Source organism: Fukomys damarensis, unplaced genomic scaffold (genome assembly GCF_012274545.1).
Source record: "Fukomys damarensis isolate Sample0158 unplaced genomic scaffold, DMR_v1.0_HiC HiC_scaffold_2, whole genome shotgun sequence".
Taxonomy (NCBI): Eukaryota; Metazoa; Chordata; class Mammalia; order Rodentia; family Bathyergidae; genus Fukomys; species Fukomys damarensis.
The window spans coordinates 44,643,867-44,657,662 of NW_022900914.1; the positions used below are offsets into that span (position 1 = coordinate 44,643,867).

Here is a 13,796-nt window from a genome sequence, read left to right on the forward strand (position 1 = left end):
CCAGGCCACACCGCCTGCGGGCTGGGCGCACAGCCCTGCCCAGGGCGCAGAGCCCTCCTTCCCGCCCAGGCCACAGTTCCGGAGTCGGAGCCCGGGAGCACGCCCTCCTGCTCCGCTCAGCGGCAGGGAACTACCTGGCTCTCCGACTAAACCTTGGCGACCTTTATGCATCCTAGCTTACAGCAGCGCTCGAGCACCCCGGGGAGCCCGGCACTCGCCTCTGCCTGCGGGAGTCTGGGGCGTCCCTTAAATGCTGAGGGCGGGGACAGCGAGAGAGAGGCGGACCCGAGCTGGGAGCTGGCGTGGTCTGGGCTGCCTCTCCCGGCTTCTGCCCAGGCAGCGTGAGCGCAAATCAAGCCCAAGCCTAGGTAAGATCAAGAAGAGGAGAAAGAGTCCGAGGACCTCTACAAGAAGCATCCTTTTCTGGATCGCTGGGCGCCGGCGGCCTCAGGTACTGAGCTGCCCTCCCCTCCGGACCCCATGGGCACAGAGGCCGCTGGGTGGCCTGGAGGGAGAGCGGGCTTTTGAATGCGGAGGGGGATTTCCCAGGGACTCGAAAGAGTGCATTTCTTCAGGAGATCCAGGTTACTCCCCCTTTCTGTCCTTTTGTATAAGCCGCCCAGGCTCCCAGAAGAAAGTTGGCAGCAAGCGAGCACTGGTAGTAGGATAGATCAGGGGTCGCCAGGGGCTAGCGCTTTCCAGCAATCCAGAGGACAGGGTAGGGAAAGTGGGGAGTGGGGTTCCTCCCTGAGAGCTGAGAATACAGGAGATTCAGAACAGTTTCTCTTCAAATCCTTAGTCTTTTAATACTCCCCACCACCCTAGAAGTTTCCGTATTCTTGTTTCAAATCCTGACTTTGAGCCCTCCGGGTAGCATGCTTGAGAGGTATTCCCCGGGGTGGCGTGCCCCTGGTACACAGGGCCCTGCAGAGGGTGAGCCGAGTTTCACTGGCGCTCAAGCCCTGGCCCCTTTTGGCTTTTCAGCTCTGGGTTCTGCTTTTCACACCCGATGGGGAGAGGCAGAGCTGCTGGACAAGACTGAGAGCCCAGAGGAGGACGTAATCCGGATGAGGAGCTGGAAGAGGGAGGCAGCATTGGGGCTGAAACTTCTAGGGGTGCAGAGGGACTTTAACCTAAGCCAGGCTCCAGGTGCCTTTCCCTGAGGAGCTGGGGCAACAGGCTTTCTTGGGAGGTTCTCGGCATCATCCGGGTGTCTTCCTTTTCCGGGAACTCAGGATTGCTGTCCTTCTCCCTCTTGTTCTGTTAATATTTAGGGTGCACTACAGACCCTAGCCCTTTTTATGTGTGCAGCTCCCTAGTCTGAAGTTTTCAGGCTTTGGGAGGGACTACAGGGACCCAGCAGGGTAGGGGCTGGGGGAGGGGGCTCTGGTTTCCTTTCTGTCTTTCCAGTGCTCCTGATAAACCCTCTACCCCCAGCCCTAATGTGTCCTGTGGTGGTCTCAGTGCCAGGATTCCCCTCCCCTTCCTTGAAGCTAGTTGGCTGAGAGGCCTGAGTACACAGAATTCCTTGCATTGGGGTGTAACACTCTCCCTCTCCAGGGAGCTCTGTGCTTTACAGACATTATTGATCTGCCTGGAGGAGTTTGAAACCATGAGTGTTTAAGCTATTTACCTCAGGACACACAAGCAGCCCAGGAAAGATTCCACTATCAGATCCCCCCTCTAATGCATTTAGTGGGTGATAGGCTGAGACTTTGTCACCAAAGCCTCTGCATGGGGACAGGCAGTGGTAAACACTGTGCCTAGCTTCTAGGGTCACAGCAGATTTTGAGGGAAAGGAAGCTTGCTGAAGTTAAGGGAAAGAAGCTGCTGCATGGTGTCATGATTTTATAGTGGTGTTTTGCCAGATGATCAGCTAGTGGGAACAAACAGGTTGTCTCAAAGTTGTCCTGCTATAGCTAACAGAATAATATTTGCTTGTTTGTTTGTTTGTTTTTGAGCTACTGGAAAGGAGCTGTTGCTGCCACAGAATGGGACTGTTCACCTAGAAAGTAGTTCAGGCAGTCAGGACAGTAATAAGAGTTCAGAGCAGGTTACTTCTGGTCTCATCAGCCTTCTTACGCTCTCGCCTGTGGTCCTTGAGAAAATGTACATTTGGTGGAATGGAAGTAAATAAAGTCAGAGACTGATTTGTTTCTATAGCAATCTGGTCTTCCTTGTTTGAGGGGATATGTGGTTTTCATTTATTTCCTCTCTCTGTTTCTTTATTTCCACTCCATTGTCCTATATTCACACTCAGCAGGTGGCTAATAGATCTGCTTAGGATACAGGATGATTTCGGATTCATTCAGGTTCATTCAACATGTAACCAACTGTTTGTGTATCTTTCAAAGGCTTAGAATGGAGCTGGGATACACTACCCCAAGGATGCTGGCAGGGACACTGAATCATTAGGGGAGAGCTCTGTCAGCAGAGAGGGAAGACATTGACTGTACAAATATCACTCCAGGAGAATTCCCAGCAGTGCTGCTCACAGCATGGACCGGCCCCAACCAGCCCTGACTGGCAAGATGGAGGTAGGAATGGGGGCCATGGATGAGAATGCCACCAATTCCTCTACCACCTTCCTTTCTGTACTGGACTCTCATGGAGCCCAAGCTGCTTCCCTGCCATTCAACTTCAGCTACGGTGACTATGACATGCCCTTGGATGAAGAGGAGGATATGACCAATTCCCAGACTTTCTTTGCTGCCAAGATCATCATTGGCATGGCGCTGGTGGGCATCATGCTGGTCTGTGGCATTGGCAACTTCATCTTTATTGTTGCCCTGGCCCGCTATAAGAAGCTGCGCAACCTCACCAACCTACTCATCGCCAACCTGGCTGTCTCCGACTTCCTGGTGGCCATTGTCTGTTGTCCCTTTGAGATGGACTACTATGTGGTGCGCCAACTCTCCTGGGAGCATGGCCACGTCCTGTGTGCCTCGGTCAACTACCTGCGCACTGTCTCTCTCTACGTTTCTACTAATGCTCTGCTAGCCATCGCCATTGACAGGTGAGTGCAGGGGGAGTGGGGGCAACAAAAGTGGTCAGTGAGGAAGAGACTTGGAATTGGCCCTTTCTTTCCTGCACTTGCAGATAGATGAGAAGGATCTGTACTCCCCCCATATGTGGATGCACGAGGCACTCAAAAGAGAGAAGCGTTCTAGTTTCCAGGTTTGGTCAGGCAGGAGGCAATGGAGCCCCCTACCGTTGTGCAGTAGAAAGGCTTTTGATCACACTGCTGTAAGCCTGCTCTGAATGTTGTGGTCATTCCAGGTATAGAGTAGACAGATCTTAAGGGATATGTTTAAGTACTAGGCAGTTACTTCTGGAGTGAACTTGAAAATTTCAAGGGCAGTTTTTTTTTTTCTACCAGGGATTGAACTCGGGTCCTTGTGCTTGTGAGGCAGGCAGCAGAACCACTGAGCTAAATCTCTGGCCCATCAAGGGCAGTTTTTTTTTTTCTACCAGGGATTGAACTCGGGTCCTTGTGCTTGTGAGGCAGGCAGCAGAACCACCGAGCTAAATCTCTGGCCCATCAAGGGCAGTTTTTTTTTTTCTACCAGGGATTGAACTCGGGTCCTTGTGCTTGTGAGGCAGGCAGCAGAACCACCGAGCTAAATCTCTGGCCCATCAAGGGCAGTTTTTTTTTTTCTACCAGGGATTGAACTCGGGTCCTTGTGCTTGTGAGGCAGGCAGCAGAACCACTGAGCTAAATCTCTGGCCCATCAAGGGCAGTTTTTATCTTATCAAGTATTTATCTATCAGATTGAGGGGAGGGGAGGAGATTGGGGAAAAAAGAAGAATCAAGATATGTGCAGATACAAATTCGCTATGATAAATGTGATCATTATGTATATCTAAAATGTACCAATAAAATTAATTAAAAAAAAAGAATTTCTGTACCGGTATATTCTCCTAATAGCAATTGATTTTTAAACAAAATTGAGGGAATTTTGAAAAAACAAAAAGGGAATATGTGCTTGCTTAATTGTTTTGCATAAATCACTTTGCATCTTGATCTTCATTTGTATGCAAAAGTGCAAAAGAGCTATTTCTAGTAATGGTAAATAAAATTAGTGGTAGCATTCTCTGTAAACCTTTTTCATAGTTATTTTCATGTGGTATAAACTTACTAATGAGCCAGAGTGGCCTTGTTCCTGGGAATAGTTTTTACAAACTTCTCTGCCCACTTTGCTGTCTCTCATGACAAAGCTCCTTGCTATGGTACATAGCCAGTTACCCTGAGGGTTAAATCAGACCTCCATGTACTAAGATCTGAACAGCCAGTATCCCTTCTGACCCAGACAGCCTGATTCTCTTTGTTCCAGGGCCTTGGGGCTCTGTGGGGCTCAACCTGGCCCTAGCAGTCAGGCATCCCAAGTCAGTGTTCCAGAGAGAAGCACAGCTAACCAAGCGTGTTTTGTGAAGCTGAGTAGAAGGCATCCAGTGGTAGAACAACCTGGAGAAGGTCTACTCCTGAGGAAAGGGGATAGAAGGAGCTGGCTTTAAGATCCATTGCCCCACTTTGGTGCAGAGCCACTGCCTCCTTTCCCCAGGGAAGGATGTCAAGGACTTGGTTTACTTAGCCAAGAATTCTGGGTGAGCCTACAGCAAAAGCAGGAGAGCAGAGTTCAAGCAGAGGTCGTGCTGCTGAAATCTACAGGGAAGAGCTCCAGGGAATTGGTGTCTGACCTTTCCTGAACATGGAAACTGCTTCTTTTTCTCTTGATACATGACCAGGACAAAATATATGAAGTCTTACCCGGGACATGCATGCTAGCAGGCCATCTAGTCTCAGGGGTGCTCTAAGCCATGAAAAGTAAAGTAGGCTGTGGAGTAGGGCTCTGCTCCCAAGGGGAGGTCCATTTCACCATGCAGGGGCCCCCTGGTCAACAGGGCTGACAACTGCAGCAGGGCTTCAAGGATGAGGATGCTAGGGTAGACTGAAGGGCACTGAGTTATTTTTAATGTGTGAAAGATAATATCTTTGTCAACCAATCATCCTCATTCTGCTGAATTCCTTCAAACCCACTTGCTACTTTCAGCTGAAGGCACCTTGTCTAAAATACTGCAGACATCTTTCTCACATTATGAGTTTACATAATGCAAATTAGGAACACCAAGAAAAGGGAATTGGGGTATACACTTTGCAGCATAGCAAATGCTGTTGCTCAGAGTTGGTTTGTGATTGGAAGCTTACACCCTGGCTTTGTAGGAAATCATGGTGTGCTGGCACCATACTGACCTCTGCCTTGGTTCACTAGCAGGTTGCTCTAGTGCATTAAGTTTTCTTTTAAAAATTGATATTTGTGATCTATGCTTCATATTTTTATTTTAATGTGTTGCTACCATCTAATTTCAATTTCGTGGTCTCAGAATCGTTGACTTTTTGTCTGGTCTCATGTGCTGTTTGAAATATTACTGGCAATTTTCAAGTTTGATTTGCTCAGCTTTGGACATGAAATTTTTATCTTAGTATAAAAATGCCTCTATTTTTGCTAATGCAACTTCTCTAGGGATGGTATTAACAGTTCATGTACCTAGGTTTGTATTCTTGCTATACCATCTATTCACTGTAGGTCTTATTTTAATAATTTGACTTCTCTATGCCTCAGTTTTCTCATATATAAAATGAGATTAATAATAAAACTTAATATATTGCATCGTTTAAAATAACATTTAAGACAGAGTTAACCCTAACTAGTACATATCGTAGTTCTTATATTAACTAGTAAAACAACAAGGACAACAACCACAAAGCCAGAAAAGCTAATGAACATTTCCCATTGGCTAACCTCTTCAATTTCACTGAAACTATTGTTTTGATGACATGTTAGACAAATTCATAATGTAAAGTTTTTTTTTTTTAAAGACACAGCTATCAAACTATAGCATAACAGAACTGTTTTGTTTTCTCCTAGCTTGGATTTCTGCTTCTCCTGTTTCTTCCATTGCTCACCCAGGCATCAAAGCTTGAAGGTCTCTTTCCTCCTGGCCCCTCTCTCATTCTCTAGCATTCATATTCAACTACCAGGCCCTCGTACAACACCTCTGCCCCTATCTTGCTTTGGAATGTCATGGGCTCCCCTTGGACTTCCTGCATTTGGTCTCCCTTGGCTCTGCCCAGCTGCCAACTCTACTCTCCTTGCAATTCACCCTAGACTTTCTTTCACCCATGTGTGCATGGATTCGCTCTAACAATTTTCTTAGAGGAGCTCTGATGTGACAGGTACTCTATCAAGCACTGGGGATAGGATGGTGAATAAGAGAAAATTTTAAAAGCTCCTTCCCTTGTGGACATTATAACCAAGCAGAAGAAGTTATATCCAAGAAATGACTGCTAGGCAGACAGAAGACAATTCAGTGACAAACAGTGCAAACACACCCACAAAAACGCTGAGAGGACTGAGCGCTGCCCCTGTTCTAGGTAAGGGATCAGGATAAATTCTCTGAGCAGACCTTTAAACTGACTTCTGACTGTTGGAGGAAGAGTCAGCCTTGAGAAGACTGGGAGAAAGCTTGTAGACAAAGGGGATTATAAATGCAAATGCCCCCAAGGCAGGAACAGACCTGATGGGTTCTAGGAACACTGAGCAGGTCCCTGTGCCTTGGGGAAAGTAACCAAGGCTGCAGCCAGATTAATCAGTGTTGAACACACGTCCCTTCCTTGCTTAATGACCCATTGTGAGTCCACTGTCTCCAAAGAGCACAGCTCAACATCCTTTGCTGCACTTCTAACCTCTTATCTAGTCCCAGACTGCCACCCAATCTCAGGCTGGTAATCACATTTATGCCTTGTTCTCCAAATCAGGTTACAACCTCCTTTGAGAACTGTCACCACAGCATTTTTTACATTTCTATTCCCCCTGTGCCAGGTACTTGATGAGGATGAGGTTTTATTAAAATCCCACAAGGTGTCCCACATTCATGGACAGTAAAATTGTAAAAGAAGCAAGACATAATCCTTTCCCCTCAGAAGCTTACGTCTTAGGGGTTAGGATGGAGGGAGGAAACTTGCGTGGATAAAAACGTTAAAGACCAAGTGAAGGACAACTTTTGAATGAAATTTTTAAAAGGCTGAGATCATCGTGTACTGGAGAGGTCAGAGGAGGCTTCAGGGAAGTGGTCGACTCTTAAAGTGACCTTCAACAAATGAAGATCAGTAAAGGCGAGGAAAGGTTGTCCAAGAGGATGGAACAGAATTTGAAAAAGCCTCATGGTGGCAGTGTCTGACGTGAAGAACCTTGGGAGGAAAGTGTGGCAAGGACAAAGTAATGTAAGGAGAACAGAGATCAGAAAGGATAGAGTCATATTGCAGAAGCTCTCAAAATCCAATAGAGGGAATATGAGGTAGGATCATGAAATACAGTGAAGTTCTCAGAAAAGACACATTGACAAAAATAATGCTCAAATATTCCCTCCTGGCTTCAAACACACTGTTGTCACTTTCTGAAGCAGTTCTCATCCTTGAATATCTACAGTAGTGCTGCTCCCGCCATGATGACCTGAATTGACTCAAAATATTACATTTCAAGGTCTTCCTGACCTTGGAGCAGGGCCAGAAGTCACACAGTGTGAGACCTGGTAAATAAGGTGGATGAAGATACAGTGTAATGTCTTTATTTGACACAAATTACCATAATATTTTGATTTTATTCAGAATATTGAGGCAGCCTTGAAAAGATACTTATAACAGAGGTCTTCACGATTTGCTTCAGAAAGTGGCAAGAGCAATGAATGGGATGAAAAGTGTGTTCAAAGCAAGAGAGAGTATTTTATGGTGGAATAATGGCAATGGGTCTTTTACTGTAACACATTTTAAAAATTTTGAATTTCTAAATTTGGAATGCATTCACTGTATTTTTTGATCAGACCGCAGACAACCTGATGGCAGAAGGGAAGTGAAAAGTATATTGAGAGAACTCTGTCCCTCTCAAGGGTTTCTTCTTTGGAGCAGAGACACCTGCGCTGTCACTGAAGTGTATCCCATGGGTCTCATAGCACTGGGGTTCTGGGGGTGGGATCCTCTCTTCTTTTACTCACAATTCTGAGGAAACCCACTAGTCCGGAAACCAGCTGCAAGATGCTCTTTTCCTGCTTTCACAAAGCTCACAGAGATCTCAGTAACTTTTCCCAGCCTTAGGAAGCACAGATTCCCCTGGTGGATTCATTGATCGGGGCCAGCTTCCCTGTAGGAGAAGGTGGTACTCTCTGCCCATCCTACAACCAATCTAGTAGCTGCTGCAACCACCAGTACCAGATTTATACTGTGCCCTGGGCATCTCTTTGTCCAGCAGCCTTTATTCCTTGTTCTCTGACAACTGTTGGCTTTGGATGGATCTGAACCTAAGCCAATACAGTCATAGACTACACAGTCACAGGCACATAGACTAGCAAGACAGTGTTGATGATTAGAGAAAAGTAGCTGCCAAGTGTCTGACCCTTTCATGGAATGTCAGTAGGTGGAAATCAACTGTGATGGAGAGATAGAAGGAGACAGCTGCTGGGATACTGAGAAGGCAGGAGGAAAGGGAATTGCTTGCTCTTTCTGGAAAGAGCAGAGGCAAATGGCGTGTTGGTGAGGCCACTGGATTTACAACAAGGTTGGGTCTGAGTCATGGCTTCATCATCTTCTAGCTGTGTAGCTTCTTCTCAAAGCTTCAGGTTGCTCATTTTGAAAATGGGACTGTTTGGTCCCTTATCCATGTAGTGGAGTTGGGATTATCTACTGCAAATGTGGATTTGAACAGTCTCTAAAACTTGTAAATTCTTTACACACATAAGCAAGTATTGTCAATATTGGAGCTCTGGAATTCTGATCCTAGCCTAGCTAAGGCTGACGGAAATCCCCAAAATAGTTTTGTGTACCTTGTCTATATGCAAGTATATCAGAAAGACCTCTTGCACAGTACATGGTAGAAACCTCAGGTAAGAGATTTGGGGAGATATCAGACAGAGTCGGATCAAATAACCCTGCAAATTTTTTTTGAAGTGAAGATTGGATTCAGTAAGTAGAAAGCAGGAGAGGACTTGCAAATTCAGTATTTACCAAAAATAGGTCAAAGAATATTGCTGCGTAGACAGAAGAGCTCTGACAAAAATACATTTTAAGGTATTAGTATTTTCTCAGATATTAATAGCTTATTGCTCTTTATATACCACCTTATTGGAGCCTCACAGTATCCAGATGACACTTCCATTTTATTTTAAAAATTTTTTTTGACACTTCCATTTTATAAATAAGGACATTTAACCAACAGGGTTAAGAAAAATGACTCAAGTTCATACAAGTTTGTGGCAAAGCTGGGACTTGATTCCGGGTCTTCTGAGTCCTAGATGGGGTTATTACCTAATGATTCATTGAAAAACACAGTACAAGAAAGGAACAGAAATACATAGTAACAATTCATATGGTGAACAAATGTGAAGCTAGAAGTTTTCTTTGGCAAAATGACTAGCAGAATTTTGGGGTGGATGGAGGGAAAGTAAGCCAATTGAGGACACTTTATTTTTCTTAGGAATCTGAGCACGTTTAATGCACTGGTGACGGCCGGAGCACTGTGGCCTTTCTGAAAGGCCCCGCACACACACCTTGGCAGAGCATTACTCGTGCTTTTCAGAGATTCCTTTTCCATTTCTCAGTGCCGTGTCGTTGGCTACAGGGCCAGAGATGGATGCTGGTGGCCACTGTGGCAGCCAGTTCAGTGTCCAGAGAATGGACTCGCCCCAGCCAGCTTCATCTATCGTCTTTCAGGAGTTGGGTGAGAACAGGAGTCTCCAGTAAACCCTCCAAATACCCTCAGTTGTTTTGGCTGCTGATGTTATGGGAAGAAACAGAAATAGCAGAAATATAATCACACACACACACACACACACACACACACACACACACACTCACACGCACACAAACTTCTCTTCAGATCAAAATCCCAGGCAAGAAAATCTCGAAAGGATCGGGTCCAGTGGAAACCAATTTGCACTCAGCCTTACCTGGGGTAAGCTGTGGATACACGAGAACCTGTTTATTTTCAGGGTTGACTCGTCATTCCTTCCCTCTTCACTTCTGTCTTTCTCCTTCTCCAACTTCCACCCCTGCCAGATGTGCAAAGGCTTCCAGGAAACCAGAGCTCTCGTCCTAAGTCTGCTCCCACTCTGGGATGGGCGCTGCCATACCGCACCAATGACTCACAGCTCCACGAAAGTGCTCTCTCCTTCCTGGGCCACTGTGGTAACTGCTGTGTGGGTTCTTTAGTAGTGAACAAAAGCAATGTCTTTTACCATTTGTTGCTTTGTGGTTACAAAAAATTACACTCATGTATATTCTCAATTGATTTTTCACATCAACCCTAGGAGCTGAGGTTAAGTGTTTTCCATCATGGGTCTTGTGGTATATGACCTTAAGTCACTCATCTCTCCTCAGCTGCCTCCATCTTTCTACCTGGAAAAATGAGATAAACGGGCACTGCTTACCCTCACCTCTGCATCACTGAGCAGTATTTTAAAAAATGTAGAATGAAGACAAAACTGCCTGGAGCTTCCTTTGGAAAGGGCAAGTTCTAGAAGTTCTTTAGAGTTACCAGGTTGATTAAGCTCTAAACTTAATTAGGATGAACAGACAAGACCTGGGAATTATGTCAGGCTGGAAACTGGTAGGAAGTATTATCACTGTATTCCATAATAATTTGTGCCATTTTTGTATATATACTAGGTTTACAACTTTGGCAGGAGCAGTGCATATACTATTGTACCTAATTTTTAAAAATGAGCAAAAATCTTTTGCAAGAAATTGAGGTTCAGAGAGATCGAGAAAAAGTTGCCTGAAGTTTCACAGCTAGTTAGAAGTGGAGCTGAGTTTGCATCCAAGCCAGCCTCTCCTGGAAGTCCACACCTCATGGGGCTTTTCACCCCTATAATTTGGTTGCTCCTCACAATGATGCAAAAATGAAATTCTTATCCATTACCTGCTCCTCTGACTGGCTGACTGCATTTGTACTCCTGCCCCAGGTATCTGGCCATTGTCCACCCTCTGAGACCACGGATGAAGTGTCAAACGGCCACTGGTCTGATCGCCTTGGTGTGGACAGTGTCCATCCTCATTGCCATCCCCTCGGCCTACTTCACCACCGAAACCATCCTCATCATTGTCAAGTCCCAGGAGAAGATCTTTTGCGGCCAGATATGGCCAGTGGACCAACAGCTCTACTACAGGTCCTACTTCCTCTTCATCTTTGGCATCGAATTTGTGGGCCCTGTAGTCACCATGACCCTGTGCTATGCCAGGATCTCCCGGGAGCTCTGGTTCAAGGAGGTCCCTGGGTTCCAGACTGAGCAGATCCGCAAGCGGCTGCGTTGCCGCCGGAAGACGGTGCTGGTCCTCATGGGCATCCTCACGGCCTATGTGCTGTGCTGGGCGCCCTTCTATGGCTTCACCATTGTGCGCGACTTCTTCCCCACTGTGTTCGTGAGGGAGAAACACTACCTCACTGCCTTCTACATTGTCGAGTGCATCGCCATGAGCAACAGCATGATCAACACCCTCTGCTTTGTGACCGTCAAGAACAACACCATCAAGTACTTCAAGAAGGTTATGCTGCTCCACTGGAAGTCTTCTTACCATGGGAGTAAGTCGAGTGCTGACCTTGATCTCAAAACTACCGGGATGCCTGCCACAGAAGAGGTAGACTGCATCCGACTAAAATAACCCCATGGGCCTTGCAAAGTTTAAACAGAAGACAAGATCTTTGGGAGGCAACCGATGTGTTTGGGTACATGGCCCAACCAGGAACTCTTGGTTTTCAGCAGACAGGAGAGTGAATGGACAACCACGGAGATATTGTGTCCAATAAGCTTGAAATGTCTAAAACAGATGAGACTACACATTGTCACTAGAGGTCAATATTCATTGAATATCTAATTTGTGCAAAGAGCAGGCACTGATGAAAACTAATATGTTGGTGACATTTAGTGGATGAAACAAAACAGGAATTAAACCCAAGTCAAGTGTGACACAGACTGGATTAAGGAGGTTTCCACAAGGGAGCCAGAGTACATTTGTTTGGAGTGTGAAAAGATCCTTGGATCATCTCAGCTGCTCATCAAACACTTGTCTCACTGTTTTCTAGCTTGAGTTCACTCCTAACATTTGCAAAGCTGGGCCAAGAAAGTCAAAAGAGGTTCCTAGCTCTTTCTGTAGCCCTTCGCTTCTCATCCCTGGTCTGACTCTCACTGTGAATAGCTTTGTATGAGAGCACAGGGACACCTCATGTTGTGTGGCCAAGTTTGCACTCCCTGTGCTTTTCTATGGCCCTACCCTTGCCCCCACCCCCAAGCCCAGGGCTCTGAACATCCGTAGTAAGTTTTGTCAGGAGAAGGATGGAGATGAGACTATAAAAACCCTGGATGCTATTTGGACAGAGAATGATAAATGTAACTGTATTGTTTGCTTTAAATGTACCAATCAGCCGGGCGTAGTGGCGCACACCTGTAATCCCAGCACTTGGGAGGCTGAGGCAGGAGGATCGCTATGAGTGCAAGACCAGCCTGGGCTACATACTGAGTTCCAGGTCAGTCTTGACTACATAGTGAGACCATGTCTTTAAAAAAAAAAAAAAAGTACTGATCCACTTAATGGGAAAAAAAGAATTATGAAGTTCCCTAGGGAAAGTCTGCAGAGGGGATGCTTGGTGTGGGCATGTCCCCTTGGCTTTATGGACTACTCAGCCCAGGAGGAAGAAGGTACAGTTGAAGAGAGTCAAAATTCCCTGTGTGGGGCTCAGGGCAGAGGCTCAAGCTCCCTGGTTGCAAGGATGGCATTGTTTTGCCTCTGTTATTCTGGCTTTGACCATTAGGCTTCCGTTCCTTCTCGTATCTTCATGCTGTGAAGTGTGGGAGCTTTGAATGTTACCACATCAATGTGGATATCACACATTTTTTCACTCTCACCAGCTTTCAAGTATGAGAGGAAGAGCTCCTTCCTAACCAGCTGGGCTGATGAGGCACAGCTATCACTGTGATTGGAAGGTAGGATGCACTTGTCAGTGAGCCCAAAACCCATCCCAGTCAAGATTCCTTTGGATTGAGACTCACTTCTTTCACAACATGGAAACATTCTTGGGAGGAATAGGCCATTGCATTTGAACTCCTTCGCGTGAAGTCATGAGTTCCAGCGGCAGGGCATATCGCTCAAGGTGGAGCTGTGCATATCAGGAAAGAACACAAGTGGCTTGGGACAGCATTCCAACGGGGGCTGTGGGGACCCCACAGGTACTGAAGGCTCATCCCACTTTTTTCCCTCTTTCATTTGGTGTTTTGAATTTGGAACTTTGGACCCAGAAGGTCTAAGATTCAGCTGTGGCTCTCATCTATGTGGCCTTCAGAAAACTTCTCTGAGACAGAGATAATACCCATGGTACCTAATGTCAGGATAGTTGTGAAAGCCAATAAAATGTGTGCGAAACTGCTTTCAACCACAGAAGTAGTAAAAAAGATGGACTAGTGACAATGTAGTGTGCTTGGGCAAAGACTCACTTGCTACCTTCAGCCTTGGCTTCTGTATCCAGCAAACTTGTATTCTCCTTTTATTTTTCATTCTGTGAATTATATTCCCTTACCCTTCTTAGCAGTGCAGCATGCATTACTTTCCTAATGATGTGTGGTACAAACAAGGCTGTAACTTTTGATGACAGCTAGTGGAAGGCAGGGCAAATTAATCTCCTGTCAGGAAATGGTCAGAGTTTTAAAAACTCTAGCATCAGAGCATCTTTGGGATCTCAGAAGTACTAACCACCTTC

At 45.9% G+C, this 13,796-nt stretch overlaps 1 protein-coding gene across 1 annotated transcript; it reads left to right on the forward strand.

The window, feature by feature from the left end:
* The first annotated feature begins 125 nt into the window (after nt 1-125).
* On the forward strand, nt 126-12,467 carry Prokr1 (prokineticin receptor 1). Its single transcript, XM_019205342.2, has 3 exons — nt 126-451; nt 2,355-3,016; nt 11,011-12,467. Exons 2-3 carry the CDS (start codon nt 2,499-2,501, stop codon nt 11,705-11,707), a joined length of 1,215 nt encoding a protein of 404 aa, XP_019060887.1. The 5' UTR covers nt 126-451; nt 2,355-2,498; the 3' UTR covers nt 11,708-12,467.
* Nucleotides 12,468-13,796: the final 1,329 nt, after the last annotated feature.

Bases quoted from the DNA above. Each gene is read 5' to 3' on its own strand.
- Prokr1 (XM_019205342.2), top strand. From the start codon at position 2,499: ATGGACCGGCCCCAACCAGCCCTGACTGGCAAGATGGAGGTAGGAATG. The intron at 3,017-11,010 runs GTGAGTGCAGGG...CTCCTGCCCCAG, and splicing joins CTAGCCATCGCCATTGACAG to GTATCTGGCCATTGTCCACC.